The sequence below is a fragment of the Arvicola amphibius genome, chromosome 9 (genome assembly GCF_903992535.2).
Source record: "Arvicola amphibius chromosome 9, mArvAmp1.2, whole genome shotgun sequence".
Classification (NCBI taxonomy): Eukaryota; Metazoa; Chordata; class Mammalia; order Rodentia; family Cricetidae; genus Arvicola; species Arvicola amphibius.
Window position 1 is genome coordinate 8834545 of NC_052055.2, and position 12165 is coordinate 8846709.

A 12165-nucleotide genomic window follows, 5' to 3' on the forward strand; every position below is an offset into this window, starting at 1 on the left:
GAAACTGGTAAAGCTTTCCCCAGTCAAGATCAGAAAGGCAAAACCTTGGTCCAAGTACTAGCATTTACTTTTGGGCAAAGTTATAGGTTCAAGTACTAGTGTTTACAAATGAATAATCAGTGTGTGCATAGACCAGCAACTGAAGTTCTTCCTCCTGGATGTTTACAGCTGGAGACCACTCACCTACAGGGCTCTTCTGGAGAGACTAGCTAACTCCTTTCCCTGCTCTGGACGTAACAAGCATGGTGAGGTCCTGGGTTGATTTGGTAGTTGGTGCTACTCCATCAAAGTGCAGGTAGCACACCTGAACCCAGTAAATATGTCTGTATGTCTGCCCTTTCTTCATTGCCTTGCTTGCCACCCCTACCTAGATTTCCTATTTGGTAAAGGCACTAAGCCATGCTGGCTGAGGTATAACACCTTGGATTTTCAGATGAGTGTTCTTGAAAGGTTCTTAAAAACATCATGCAATTCATACTCTGAGTTCAATACCAGGTAATTTAGAGAACTCTAAATAGCACACACACACACACAGAAATAGCTTTCACTATTTCATGCATACAAAGCAAAATTAATAAGGCATAGTTTAGTGATAGGATAGCGAGAAGAATGTTACACTTGACTTTTAGTTTTTCTTATATAAGATTAACTTTAAAAATAAGTTTAAAGCCGGGCGGTGGTGGCGCACGCCTTTAATCCCAGCACTTGGGAGGCAGAGGCAGGTGGATCTCTGTGAGTTCGAGGCCAGCCTGGTCTACAAGAGCTAGCTCCAGGACAGGCTCTAAAAAAGCTGCAGAGAAACCCTGTCTCGAAAAACCAAAAAAAAAAAAAAAAAAAAAAAAAAAACGAAAAAAAAAATAAGTTTAAAAGACCAAATTTGTATTATATTAGACTTCAATAAAAGCTGAACACAGTAAAACCATCTCAACAAATATTTTTATTTCAAAATTATAGGACACGCTATTAAGATGTGAGGCATTATTACCATGAGGAAAAAGCCCATCACCTGCCAAGACCACCTTGTACATCAAAAGATACACATTCAACATTATTTTGAGTTGGCAAGAAAAGTAGAATAAAAAGCCAGGAAAGAATCACAGAGAAATACACTGCTGAGGAAGGGATTCATCTTTGCCTTCATACTCAAATTTGTTTATAGTCTGTGTGGGAAGCAATCAGACAGCAAAGAGAAGTAAGACTAGCTGTTTCTGAACCACAGGAGAGTCACTAAACTTTGGAGCTAAAGAGAGTGTTGTCCACATTTCTAGGTAAGAGAACAGTAATTTAAAATAAAAGAATTTATAAATATTACACACATTTATGAACTTGTAATTGAAAGGTTAAAAATAAACCAAAAAAGCATTTGTGGGACTCTGAACAAACAAACAGGCTTATGAATTTATAGCATCTCATTCTGAGGTTGATTCCAAATTCTTTATAAGATACCAGCGAAAGACTTCTTATTCACAAAATCAACATTAAAACATGCCATATTCCAATAAAAAGACCAGCTAAGAATATCATAGGAATACTAAAGTTCTCTACCTATAAAACATACCCTAACATATATACAGGCTTCCACACAGCAGCCTGCATACTTAACTAACAGAAGCCAAGATTATGCTTTTAAGTTAAGTCATGGATTTTTGAAAGCAAGTCTGTGCATTTGCACTAGCACCTTCCCTTTGACAGTGTTGATGTCAGTCAGGCAAATTAATTCCAAAGGTGAATGCCCATAAAAGCTAAAAGGGAGATTTTATAGAATTATTGTATGTACCATAAAATGATATATTTTCAAAGAGTCTGAAAGTCAACACTATTAATGATCTGTTTTACGAGTTTCTGAGTGTTGGGGAAAGCCCATTGAGACTTCATTTTAATTCTCCACATTGTGGTGACTGTTTTTGCCTAGTTCTAAAAAAGCTAAAGCAATTCTAGAAAACCATAAGGATGCATCTTATTCTTTGGTGCACTTAGACCTAGGGAAAGATAGTGTACCTTGCTGCCAAGGGCACAAGCGTTGGGAATCTCTTCTGTCAGGCCACCCTTTTGTGGCAGCTTGAGCTGCTGCAGTAGAATCAGATTTTAAGCTGGAAAATTCTTCTAACAGATACATAGAGGTCTTCTCGTTGGCTATGACCATTAATCCAGACAAGAGTTTCATATGTGTACACAATTGAGAGAGGAAGACCAGAATGTCCATTATGGAATTGTTAGAATGCTTTGTTATTGACAAGATATTTAAAAGATACTTAAAACGTGTGTGTTTGTTCAGATAACTAATTCTTGATACAAAATTAGCACAGTAGACTTTTATTCACCTGACTTCACCCTAGAGACAAAGGAAAGGACGGTGCAAATATTGTGATATGACACTTTGTTTACAATTGTGTCTTGAAAGACACGTGCTAGCTGGGGTCAAATTGGACCTCAAAACAGATTTTTCAGAAGGGAGATGATGGGCTTCCACATTCTGATATCAAGGTAAGTATCTGGGTATTACAGAATTAAGGGGCCCGCAGTCGTGTAGGTGAAAACACAGGGGCCAGAGAGAAGCTGATGGTTCCTAGCAGCCTTCTAGTCTTCGAAATCACAGACCAGATACCGAGCAAGACACTGGGACAGAAAACTGCCTCACATGAAAGGTCAGTGCCTCATATTGCATAGTCACATCAGGAGCTGCAAATGGCTGGCAAGGAAACATCATTGCAGAGAGAGCTACACAAATTCTACAGCACTTTCCACTCTCCCCCAAAAGGGACAGTTTATTACTGGAAATATTAGGAAGCTACACTGTCCATTATTCGTGTGAATCTTCTACAGATAACATCTGGTATCATGTGGAAGAGATAACCCACAAAGCCCCAGAAAGATCCAAGATCAGCAGCATCCGTCAGCCTGCTCAGTGTCTGATTTCACACACAGTCAGGCCAAAGCAATTCTAGTACCCGGACCACTTTGTACTGTATTGAAACCAACAGTGCAGAAAGTTCACAATTTTTCTTTGCCTGTTTTACCTTTATCTTTATTATTTTCTCGTAGTGCTGAGGGCTCTACTAAGGGTCTCATACACACTAAATAAACAGTGTACCCCTGAGTCATGTCCATAACCCTCAGTTTCATTTCAAGTTCAGGAAATAATCTCAAAGAAAGACACTAACAGAATGGGTGAGGGCAACACAAATAGAGAACCTGGAGGAAAGCAGATTACGGTAATTATTAGATTTACATCAGCACAGCCTAAAGAAAGCATCTAGCTGATTTTCTCAATTGGTCCCTTTGGGTGTAATGGCCTTCACTCCCATCAGAAGAACCTTGTGTATCATGCTCTCCGTGTTGGAGCTGTTTTAGATAATGTGGAAATAAGCATTTGCTTAGTTTCAATTTAAAATCTTCTTTTCCGAAATGGCATTTTAAAAAAACAGGCGACTTTATAATAAAACTATATGATTTAGCAGCATAGAGAGTTCAATAACTTGCCTTGTATTAAAGAACTCTGACTTTTTGCTTCCGATATCATCAGTTTTCCAGGACTGAAAAGACAGCCTTCTTGTTTGCTTTCAAGCTCATCAAGAACTGAAAATTGGACCACAAATTAGTTCTGTTTAATTTGCTATGCAACTAATTAATTATGGTTTACAAATAGATCAAAACAAAATTCAGAGATCTCATATAAATAATCACAAACAGTTTATTATATTTTTTTGAGGCAGTCTCACCCTATATCCCAGGCTGCCTTGGGGCCCACTCTGTAGTCCAAGTTGGCCTTGACCTTGCATTGATCTTCAAGTGTTAGAATCAAGGCATGACTCACCAGGCCTGGCTTTAAATTGGTTTAAATTTTATTTTACACATTTTGTGCTTGCTATTTGAACCCAGCTCAGACCTACTCATGCACGGAAGTAGATGATTCCCTTCTTACTTCAACATCTCCGAAGTGGTCCCTCAAGCTGACTAGCAATCTAAGATGAATGAGCCTTGAGAAGGTTAAGTTTACAATTCTGGGAGTGTGCCTTCAGCACAGATGACTCGAGAGCCACCAAAAAAACAAAGCACAAAGGACTGGTTACAGAAAAAAAAAAAAAAAAAACCTGTATGTTCCTTCTAGTACTTTATGGTGTAGTAAGCCGGCACCTCATGACCAAGTACTTAATTTTACAAGGTGTGGCTGTGGGGCTGTATCCGTAGTTATCTGTAGTTCCCACACTCTCCTTACTTCTGCCTAAGAATTCTGGGGCAATGCTTGCCATCCCTACCTCATTCTCCATTACTGTTTTCCTTTAACTTTTAATAAAGCTAACTCAACCAATGGCTCTGGTATCCACCGGAGCTGATTCACACAGATGCGCAAACTCATACAGATCACCCACAGCCCTCAGTAACAACACAGGTGTCTCCATTGGACTTCATTGAACTTAAGAATCTCTAACAAAATCCCTTTCTCACTAGCTCCTCCCTTCACTCACACCCATTCCTGGCTCCAGTCCTCGTTTGAGTAAACTCACTTGTCTTTGTAATATACTAATAAAATACCTAAGCGGGAGGGCAGGGTCACCTCAAAGAACCCCAGTGCAATTCCAGATCTTTCCTAGGCTGTATTTCCCATCCCTTTCCTGACCACCTTGCCCACAGTACCTGCCATATACTGAACATTTTCACCTGAGGAGGGGAGAAAGTGATCCTTAAGTAGAAGGTTTTCAGGATGATGTCTAAACCTTGGCAGGGGCAATAAGGAATAGCGACGAACACAACTCCCACTAAATTAATGGGTTTGATTTTTCTCTTTCCAGTGTAAGATTTTGGCTATAGGCTTAAGGACTCTTTAAGTAATGACTTGTGTTAGGCATCGTTCCCAGGAGTCTAGCTGCAATTATCCTGGAGGCTTTTTCCAAACCGCCACCACCAAATGTCACCTGGGGAGACTGCCAGGCCTGCTCATGACTCAGACCCGGCTGGATGTCTGACTGCCAGGAGATACATTTTTAAAGTCTAATTCTTTACCATACGTGTATGGGAACTGGTAAAGCTTTCAAGGGCACAGGCCATCAGGCTGAAGGTAAATCCACAAGGAAACAAACTAGGTATCAGCAACTATTCTACTTCATTCATGGGAACAAAGGCTTAAGGAAAACACCTTATGCTAACAGTTAACCTCCTGTATGTCTGAAGATGATTTATACAATTTCCTTTATGAGAAGGTGCATATTAATGACATAGGTTGACATTTCTAAATATAGTAATAATTTAAAATATAGCATTGTATAGCTTTTAAAAATTAATCATTATCCTCAAGTTTCAAAACATTCATACTCCAAAGTCTACATTTTGTGTTTAACCAAATTACAGAAATAAAAATTTAGCAAAAAAAAAAAAATAGAAAAGCACCTTGGGAATTAAATGTCAGCCTTCTTATTTAAGTAGCGCTTGTGCTTCACAGAATAGATTGCCATGTGATCCCACTGTGCAGGAGCCCTTCCAGTACCCAACAATAATGTCCATGTTTATGTAAAAGAAAACACTTGTATATGGGTCAGTGGAAGTACTTCTCTGCAGAAGTAGAAATTCATGGTCACTCCAGCTGAATTAGTTTTCAGTTTGCGGTGAGTCAGACAGAGATGGCCATGGTTTCTTTGATATCTTACACAGCTTTTCTTAATAAAAGATTCATGGGAACAAAACACTGGCTGGTTTGGGGGAAGTGGAAAAAACAACAACAACCAAAGAAAACTTTTCTCGCCAAACAAACCAAGGACGCTGTCGACTTATTATTATTATTTCACATAGAATGCACAGCTGTCTCTCACGAAGTTCAGGGTTAACTCTGTACAGCAAGGTTGTCTTCCTCCACCAAGGAGAGCTCCAGGGTGTTTTCGTTAGCGCTGGTTTTCACCCTGAAGTTGAAAGAACCGTAGAGCTTTGCAGACTCTTTGGAAGAGGCAAACCTGTTTCGACGATAGAGCTCCCCCTTCCACATGGACATCATGAGCAAGCAGGAGAGGACGACTCCCCCGAGCGTGAGCAGGCAGAGTCCCGCAATCACGCAGCGGTCCAGGTGTGCACCTAGCCTCGCACTCTCCTTTTCTAGACGCTCCATCTCCCTGGCGGCCACTGTGTTGGGATCCACTGTCACTTCCCGAGGGACGATATAAGAAATGATCACCAGCAAGATACCGGTGACCAAGAACAAGATGGCACTGATGAAGCCATAGTCTACAGACTTCCCTGAAGATGTGGCTTCCGAACTTGCATCATCTTCATCTTCTGAGATCAAAGAAATGGCAGCCTCCTGGGACCATTCGTTAGCGTTTCCCCAGCCAAGATCTCCAGGATGATTACCACCTTTGGCTGACGGGGACCTCTGACTTCTCTGTTCTAAGTTGACATTCTCATCCACATAAGTAAAAGAAGTTTCTAATTCCTGGCTGCAACAATCACAGACTTTACGATCTGCCATCACTTGGTTGTTCCCTGAGTCAGGAGGTCCTGGTGAGGAAAACCTTGGCTGAATAGCATTGTCTTGGAGCAAGGAGGTTGGGGATGCCAGAGAAGGGCTAAGTCTAGACACTTCCACTCCAGCTGCTCTTGGTATGGGTGTACAGTTTTCCTGTGAGCGAAGAGCAGTTCTGATGGCTGTCCCCTCTACCTGGTCACCAAGAGTCCCTTCTGAACTCCAGTCCAGAGTATTGTACAAGTCCTCTGGGCTGTTCCTCTTAGTCAGGGAGAGGAGCTCCATTGGAGCTGCTTAGAATTCCTGCAGCAGCAATTTCCAGAAATTCTGCCAGTGGCAACACAGATAAGAACCCAGCAGAATCTAAGCCCACACTATAGAGAAGCCTGCTCCTCTGGTCCCTGTTTCCTTTACAGCCATGGCTGGTTAAGGACACCTTAGCCTCAGTTCCTCATGAGAGGGAGACAAATGACACAGGGAACTGGTGGCAGAAGAGCGTGGAAAGGAAAATCTTCTGGCTTGTCACAGGGTTAGCAGGGAGAAACTCAGGTCGGGGTGGAGAAGGAACAAGGAGGAAGTGGCAGTATCTCTGGGGAGAGCACACTGCCGTCACCAAGCCAAATTTATCCAGGGACTCACACTTTCCCGTGACAGAATCCCTCAGAGGAGATGTCAAGTTTCCTGTGGAGATACAAATGAGAAAGGCAGGGCCCTCTTTAGCAGACTGCCGGATTTCCGGAGTTCTCCAGCAATCACAGACTTCTAAATGATTCAATTAGAGTACATGTTTATACTCCAGTCCGGAAACAGATTCTAATACAGATTAGCTTTAATGAACGCATGCTCCTATCGGCTGGGTGCTGTTGAGTCAGCATCTTGACTTAGCAACTAGGAAGTAAATGAAAGGGATCACTTAATCAGCCAGTGACCAAAAGTGGCATCAGGACTAGTGATTCCCTTATGCAGGTATCTAGTGACCACTACACACAGCCCTGGGCCCCGTGATAATATAGCCATATACACTTCTCAGCTTAGTCCGCTCCCCGTTGCCCACAACAAGTTGCCCACAGGGGCAGCTTACACACTTCGCTGTGGTCTCTGCAAAAGCTCAGCGAGCCAGTCCACTTCACACATGCATACTACCTGTTTCCCATGAGCGCCTGCTGCTCTAGCTTGCAAAAATCTCAGTGGGTCTGAGTTAAATCTCCTCCCTACAGTTTGCTAACATACATGCACAAGAAAGTTCCTCCCCCTCCCAGAAGTGTTTACACACTCAATGTCCAAGTAATTTGAGAGGGGAAAAAAGAAACGATAAACAAATAGCATTGAATAGAGGCAAAGAAGGGAGAAACACTTTCCAAAGCTACAGTTGAGGCTCTGTGTCCATGGCACTCCCTCTCCTCCACTGCACCAAGAGCCTAGATAGGATGGAGCTGTGTGGAACAGAAAGCCATCTGCCCATCTTTTCTTGCCACTGCTAGCTTCCTGGGGAATAAAAACCCACTCTCCATTCTCAATAAATATAGTGGGCTTAGTCAAGGATTCCCTTTGTTTTTGTTTCAATCCAGAGTGGTGATTAACTTTAACCCATGGCTGGAGGATTACCCGTCAAAATCCCCAACTCCAGCAGCCTGTTACAGAGGTACACAAGCAAGCCTCACCTAAGAGAGCCAGGCAACTCACAGAGCAGAAAAGAAAGTCGACATGTTTTCTAGTGTACTTCAAGTCCCTACCGTCCTGTGCACGGAACATACAAAAAGTGAAACAACAAAAACCAAAACAAACCCACAGTGCTAAGCGCAAGAAAACCATAACGGGGTCAGTTTTCCGTCAGCAAGTGGACAAGACCCTGCTGAAGGATGCTTCAATGAGGGAAGCGAGCGATGGGGACCACTTTCATCAATTACCGAAAAGAAACCCTCACAGATGGATCCCTCAGGCATGAGTCGCTCTGATTAACCTTTGGCATAATTAACTAATCACATTAGACTCCTTTAGATAAAATAGGTAGGTTCCCTTACTAGACTTCCAATTTATAACAAAGCAGGGAGACATTCATTCATATTCTCTCTCTCTCTCTCTCTCTCTCTCTCTCTCTCTCTCTCTCTCTCTCTCTCTCTCTCTCTCTCTCTCTCTCTCTCTCTCTCTCTCTCTCTCTCTCTCTCTCTCTCTCTCTGAGAGAGAGAGACACTGATCAACCATATAGTCGATTTGCAGATCTGTATTCCCAGGTTTCCAGCATCAGTGGATGATGAATAATCCCACGGGATCAGCTAAAGGTCCCTTCTTCCCTCCCCCTATTCCCCCCCCCAACCCCCGATCTGTTTAAAAGCCCAGTTAATGAGATTGCACCTCCAAAGCAGGAGGCAGCGTTTTCCCTATCCGCTGATTCTCAAATAAAGGCAGTAAAATATGGACAAGACTGACAGGGACAAGAAAGATAGTCTGCAGGAGACCACCTAGGGGTATGGGATGCCGGATGCAGGTTGAGAGCGCTCGGTTTACAGGACCCGCTGCTAGCACCCGAAAGGGGAGAGAGACCCCAACAGGCTGCGGGATCAATCAGTTCTCCTGGCGAACTCTTGGCCCATCAAGCCACCTGCAGTCTGGCTGCATCCGCTGAGGTCCTGCAGGCACCTAGGGCGGGGAATGGGGGTGCGTGCCCCGGCTTCTTTTAGCTCTAGGCTTCAGCTCTCTCCCCACTCTGCTTACTTCCTCTGCACCTCCCCATCCCACTCTTTGCCATTTACCTTCTGCTCCGGCTATCAAAGAAGCTGGAGCGAGAGCACTCGCGTCCGCGTGGCTCCATGAGAAAGTCCGCTATTCCCCAGCCGCAGCACTTGTAGCCAGCGTTCCCTGCTGGGTTCCGCTGGGTGGGCGGCGCCCGCCTAGTCGGGCTGGGCGGGGCAGGGCGGGGCGGGGTGCTCCCTTTTGCTGAGCATCCCGGGAGTTGTAGTTCAGGAGCGGTCCTTGCATCCCTAGGTTCACTTCGTCCCGCACCTTCAGGATTTTGCCGTTCTGGAAAACAGTTACCTGCATCCAGGCATTTACCTGCCTGGAACTTAAATCGCTGGCCTCTCTAAGATGAGTGTGTCTCCCTTCCCTCCCCATCCCCCGCATCCTCCCTGACTCACGTGCAGCTACAGGATTCGGGAGACTGAGGAAACAAGCGCTACATTTAGTTCCAACTGTGCGTCAAGCAATTTGCATACTTTATCATATTTAATAGTCAAAACACATTTTCAAAGTAGATTTTATCAGTCTTCTTTTTAAAACGAGAAAGAAGACCAACAGGAATTCAGGGCTCTCCACCGCCCACCACAACCAAAATTACAAACTCAATAAATTGTAGCTTTTGAAATAGTATTTAAGAGTTTGTTTCCAAAGTCATCGCCTTTCCCGTAAAATAGGCAGAAATGTGAACACTGAGAGGAACGGTGTCCTGTTCTCCAGTTTAACCCCTGCAATTACTGTTACCTTGTATCCGCTGAAGGTACACTAAAATAGAAAATCAAAGAACAAAAGCAGTATTCTTTATTGCCAAGCCCTTTTCACACATTTTATTTAACTCATTTAAGGAATCCAGTGTTAGAGGGTACTGTGAAAGTCCTCAACTTTACAGAACATCTGGATTGTAAAATAGCAGTCACATCCACGCCATCGGCATTTAGTCAATTCTGAGTATTACGTTCTACTAACTGATTGGGAGTGGGCAAAGCATAAGAGAATGGGTCAGGTTTGGTAAGGAAAATTCACAGTTGTAACTACGGAGATTGTGGCTCTAGAGACAGAGCTAACTTCTTTAGTTAGCACTCCCCACCCCTTTTCCCCTTTAAAACCAAAACAGTCTTTAGCAGCCTACAGCCACACATCTAGGAAATGTATGTTTTGTGGACCATCTCCAGTTGTCCAGCACCTCCCTCGGAGTGATTTAAGATCACCGGATGATTCCATCTAAGGAGCAAAAGATGACAGTATCTATGGCATTTTCTGCTTGCAACAGGGTCACATAAATGCTGCAGTCACTTGAGAGACAGGTCAGCATCCTCAACTGACACAGCAAATGATAATGCCACTTGTTTTACTTCACAAACATGTGACAAAAGCCAATCACACGGTTCCACAGACTTTAAAATTGAGCCTCTTTGAGATGGGCTTGTCCCACAATTTTAACGCACCGCGTTTCGCTTTTAGTCCTGAATGTGTGTGCCACGACTTCCTTGGCTCACTGTTCTGTTTTCCAACGGGAATATGTTTTCTCTGTTCCTTTACTCAACTCACTCCTCAAAGACATACTTGCCAACTTTATTGATGAGGGAACCTGTCGGGATTATTTATTGGAAAAGGAACCCGAACACACTGTAGGTGTCCACAAGGGAACAACTAAGATGTTAAAAAATCTTGAGCTGGTGTTAAATAAAGAGGTGCAGAAGGAACTCGTATTTCGTCAAATGAAGAGACGAGGGCAATATAAAAACTAGCTTTCCATAAGTTAAAGTTCATAAAATCAAACGTATTTTACTTCCTGGTTTTAAAGGGGGAAAGTAGAACCAATGGAGGCAATAGTATCTACTAGTGCTAATATGTTACCTGTTTATACTAACTTTGTAAGGAAGGCAGTGTTTGCCACTATTTTTTTTTCTTTTATGGAAATCACATGTCAGAGGTAATACACATAGAAGGCTTCTCTCGCCAGTCACCCCTAGGCTGGGATGTCTTGGGAACCTACAGGAACACTTTGTGGTTTCAGGGAGTAGGACACTGGTTTACCTCAGATGTCGGGGACCCCAGAATGGGAAGTTTTATCTAATTTAATTAGGTAGCTGATTTGGCATTTGATACAAGCAAAGACATTCTAAAAGTTTGGCATGGAATGCCTCAGAAGAGTGAATTATATACTACTATAGAGGCTTCATAAACAAAGCAGAGTCATTTCCTAGCAGTGGTAAGGGAGGGATTTGTTTAATTGGATTATGCAACCTCCAAGATCCCCCGATGGACTAATTCTAATTTACATGTCTTGCATGAGGTATTTCCCATCTAGACCATCTCCAGAGGAATTCATATCTTGCAATTTTTTTCAACATAGCAATCTTAAATATTCATTCTCCACCATCTTGTGACAGTTCTTGACTGGCTGGGCAAATGCTGTTACTGTGATGTAGGCACTTGAATGGCGACTGTAAACACCTAAGGGCACTATTGACATGCTGGCAATCTTACCTGGTAAAACAAGCTCAGTCTTTCTCTTTCACTCAGTGAAATAAGATAACAAAACTCAACTGAGACGTGAGACGTCTCATTCTCCAGTATCATCACATTCACATAAAATAAAACAAAGCATTAGACTCCACACATCCTTTAGCAGTAACAACTTAATTTGGGGGCTGGAGAGATGGCTCAGTGGTTAAGCACACTCATTGTTCTTGCAGAGGACCTGGGTTCAATTCACAAAACCCACACGACAGCCCACAACCACCCATAATTCCAGGTCTAGGGAATCTGACTCCCTATTCTGACCTCCTCAGGTGCAAGGCAAAATGCTGATATACATAAAATAAAATACATAAACACAAGCAAAAATTAAGTTAATTCTATGTCAATATACCGCAGAGTTTCTTTCAGAATTTTGCAGAGAAAAATAATAAAGGAGAATTGACTGAGTTCCTGAAAGAAAAGCTTCGCAAAACTCCACTGGCTAGAAAAACATTCCCCAC

The 12165-nt window shown here is 42.9% G+C and overlaps 1 protein-coding gene across 1 annotated transcript; it reads right to left on the bottom strand.

The window, feature by feature from the left end:
* Nucleotides 1-5424: 5424 nt before the first annotated feature.
* Tmem74 (transmembrane protein 74) lies at nucleotides 5425-9318 on the bottom strand. Its single transcript, XM_038343816.1, has 2 exons — nucleotides 9199-9318; nucleotides 5425-7129 (listed from the first exon to the last, which is right to left on the bottom strand). Exon 2 carries the CDS (start codon nucleotides 6731-6733, stop codon nucleotides 5816-5818), a length of 918 nt encoding a protein of 305 aa, XP_038199744.1. The 5' UTR covers nucleotides 6734-7129; nucleotides 9199-9318; the 3' UTR covers nucleotides 5425-5815.
* Between the last annotated feature and the right edge of the window lie 2847 nt (nucleotides 9319-12165).

Coding starts and splice junctions, on each gene's coding strand:
- Tmem74 (XM_038343816.1), bottom strand. CDS start 6,733: ATGGAGCTCCTCTCCCTGACTAAGAGGAACAGCCCAGAGGACTTGTAC.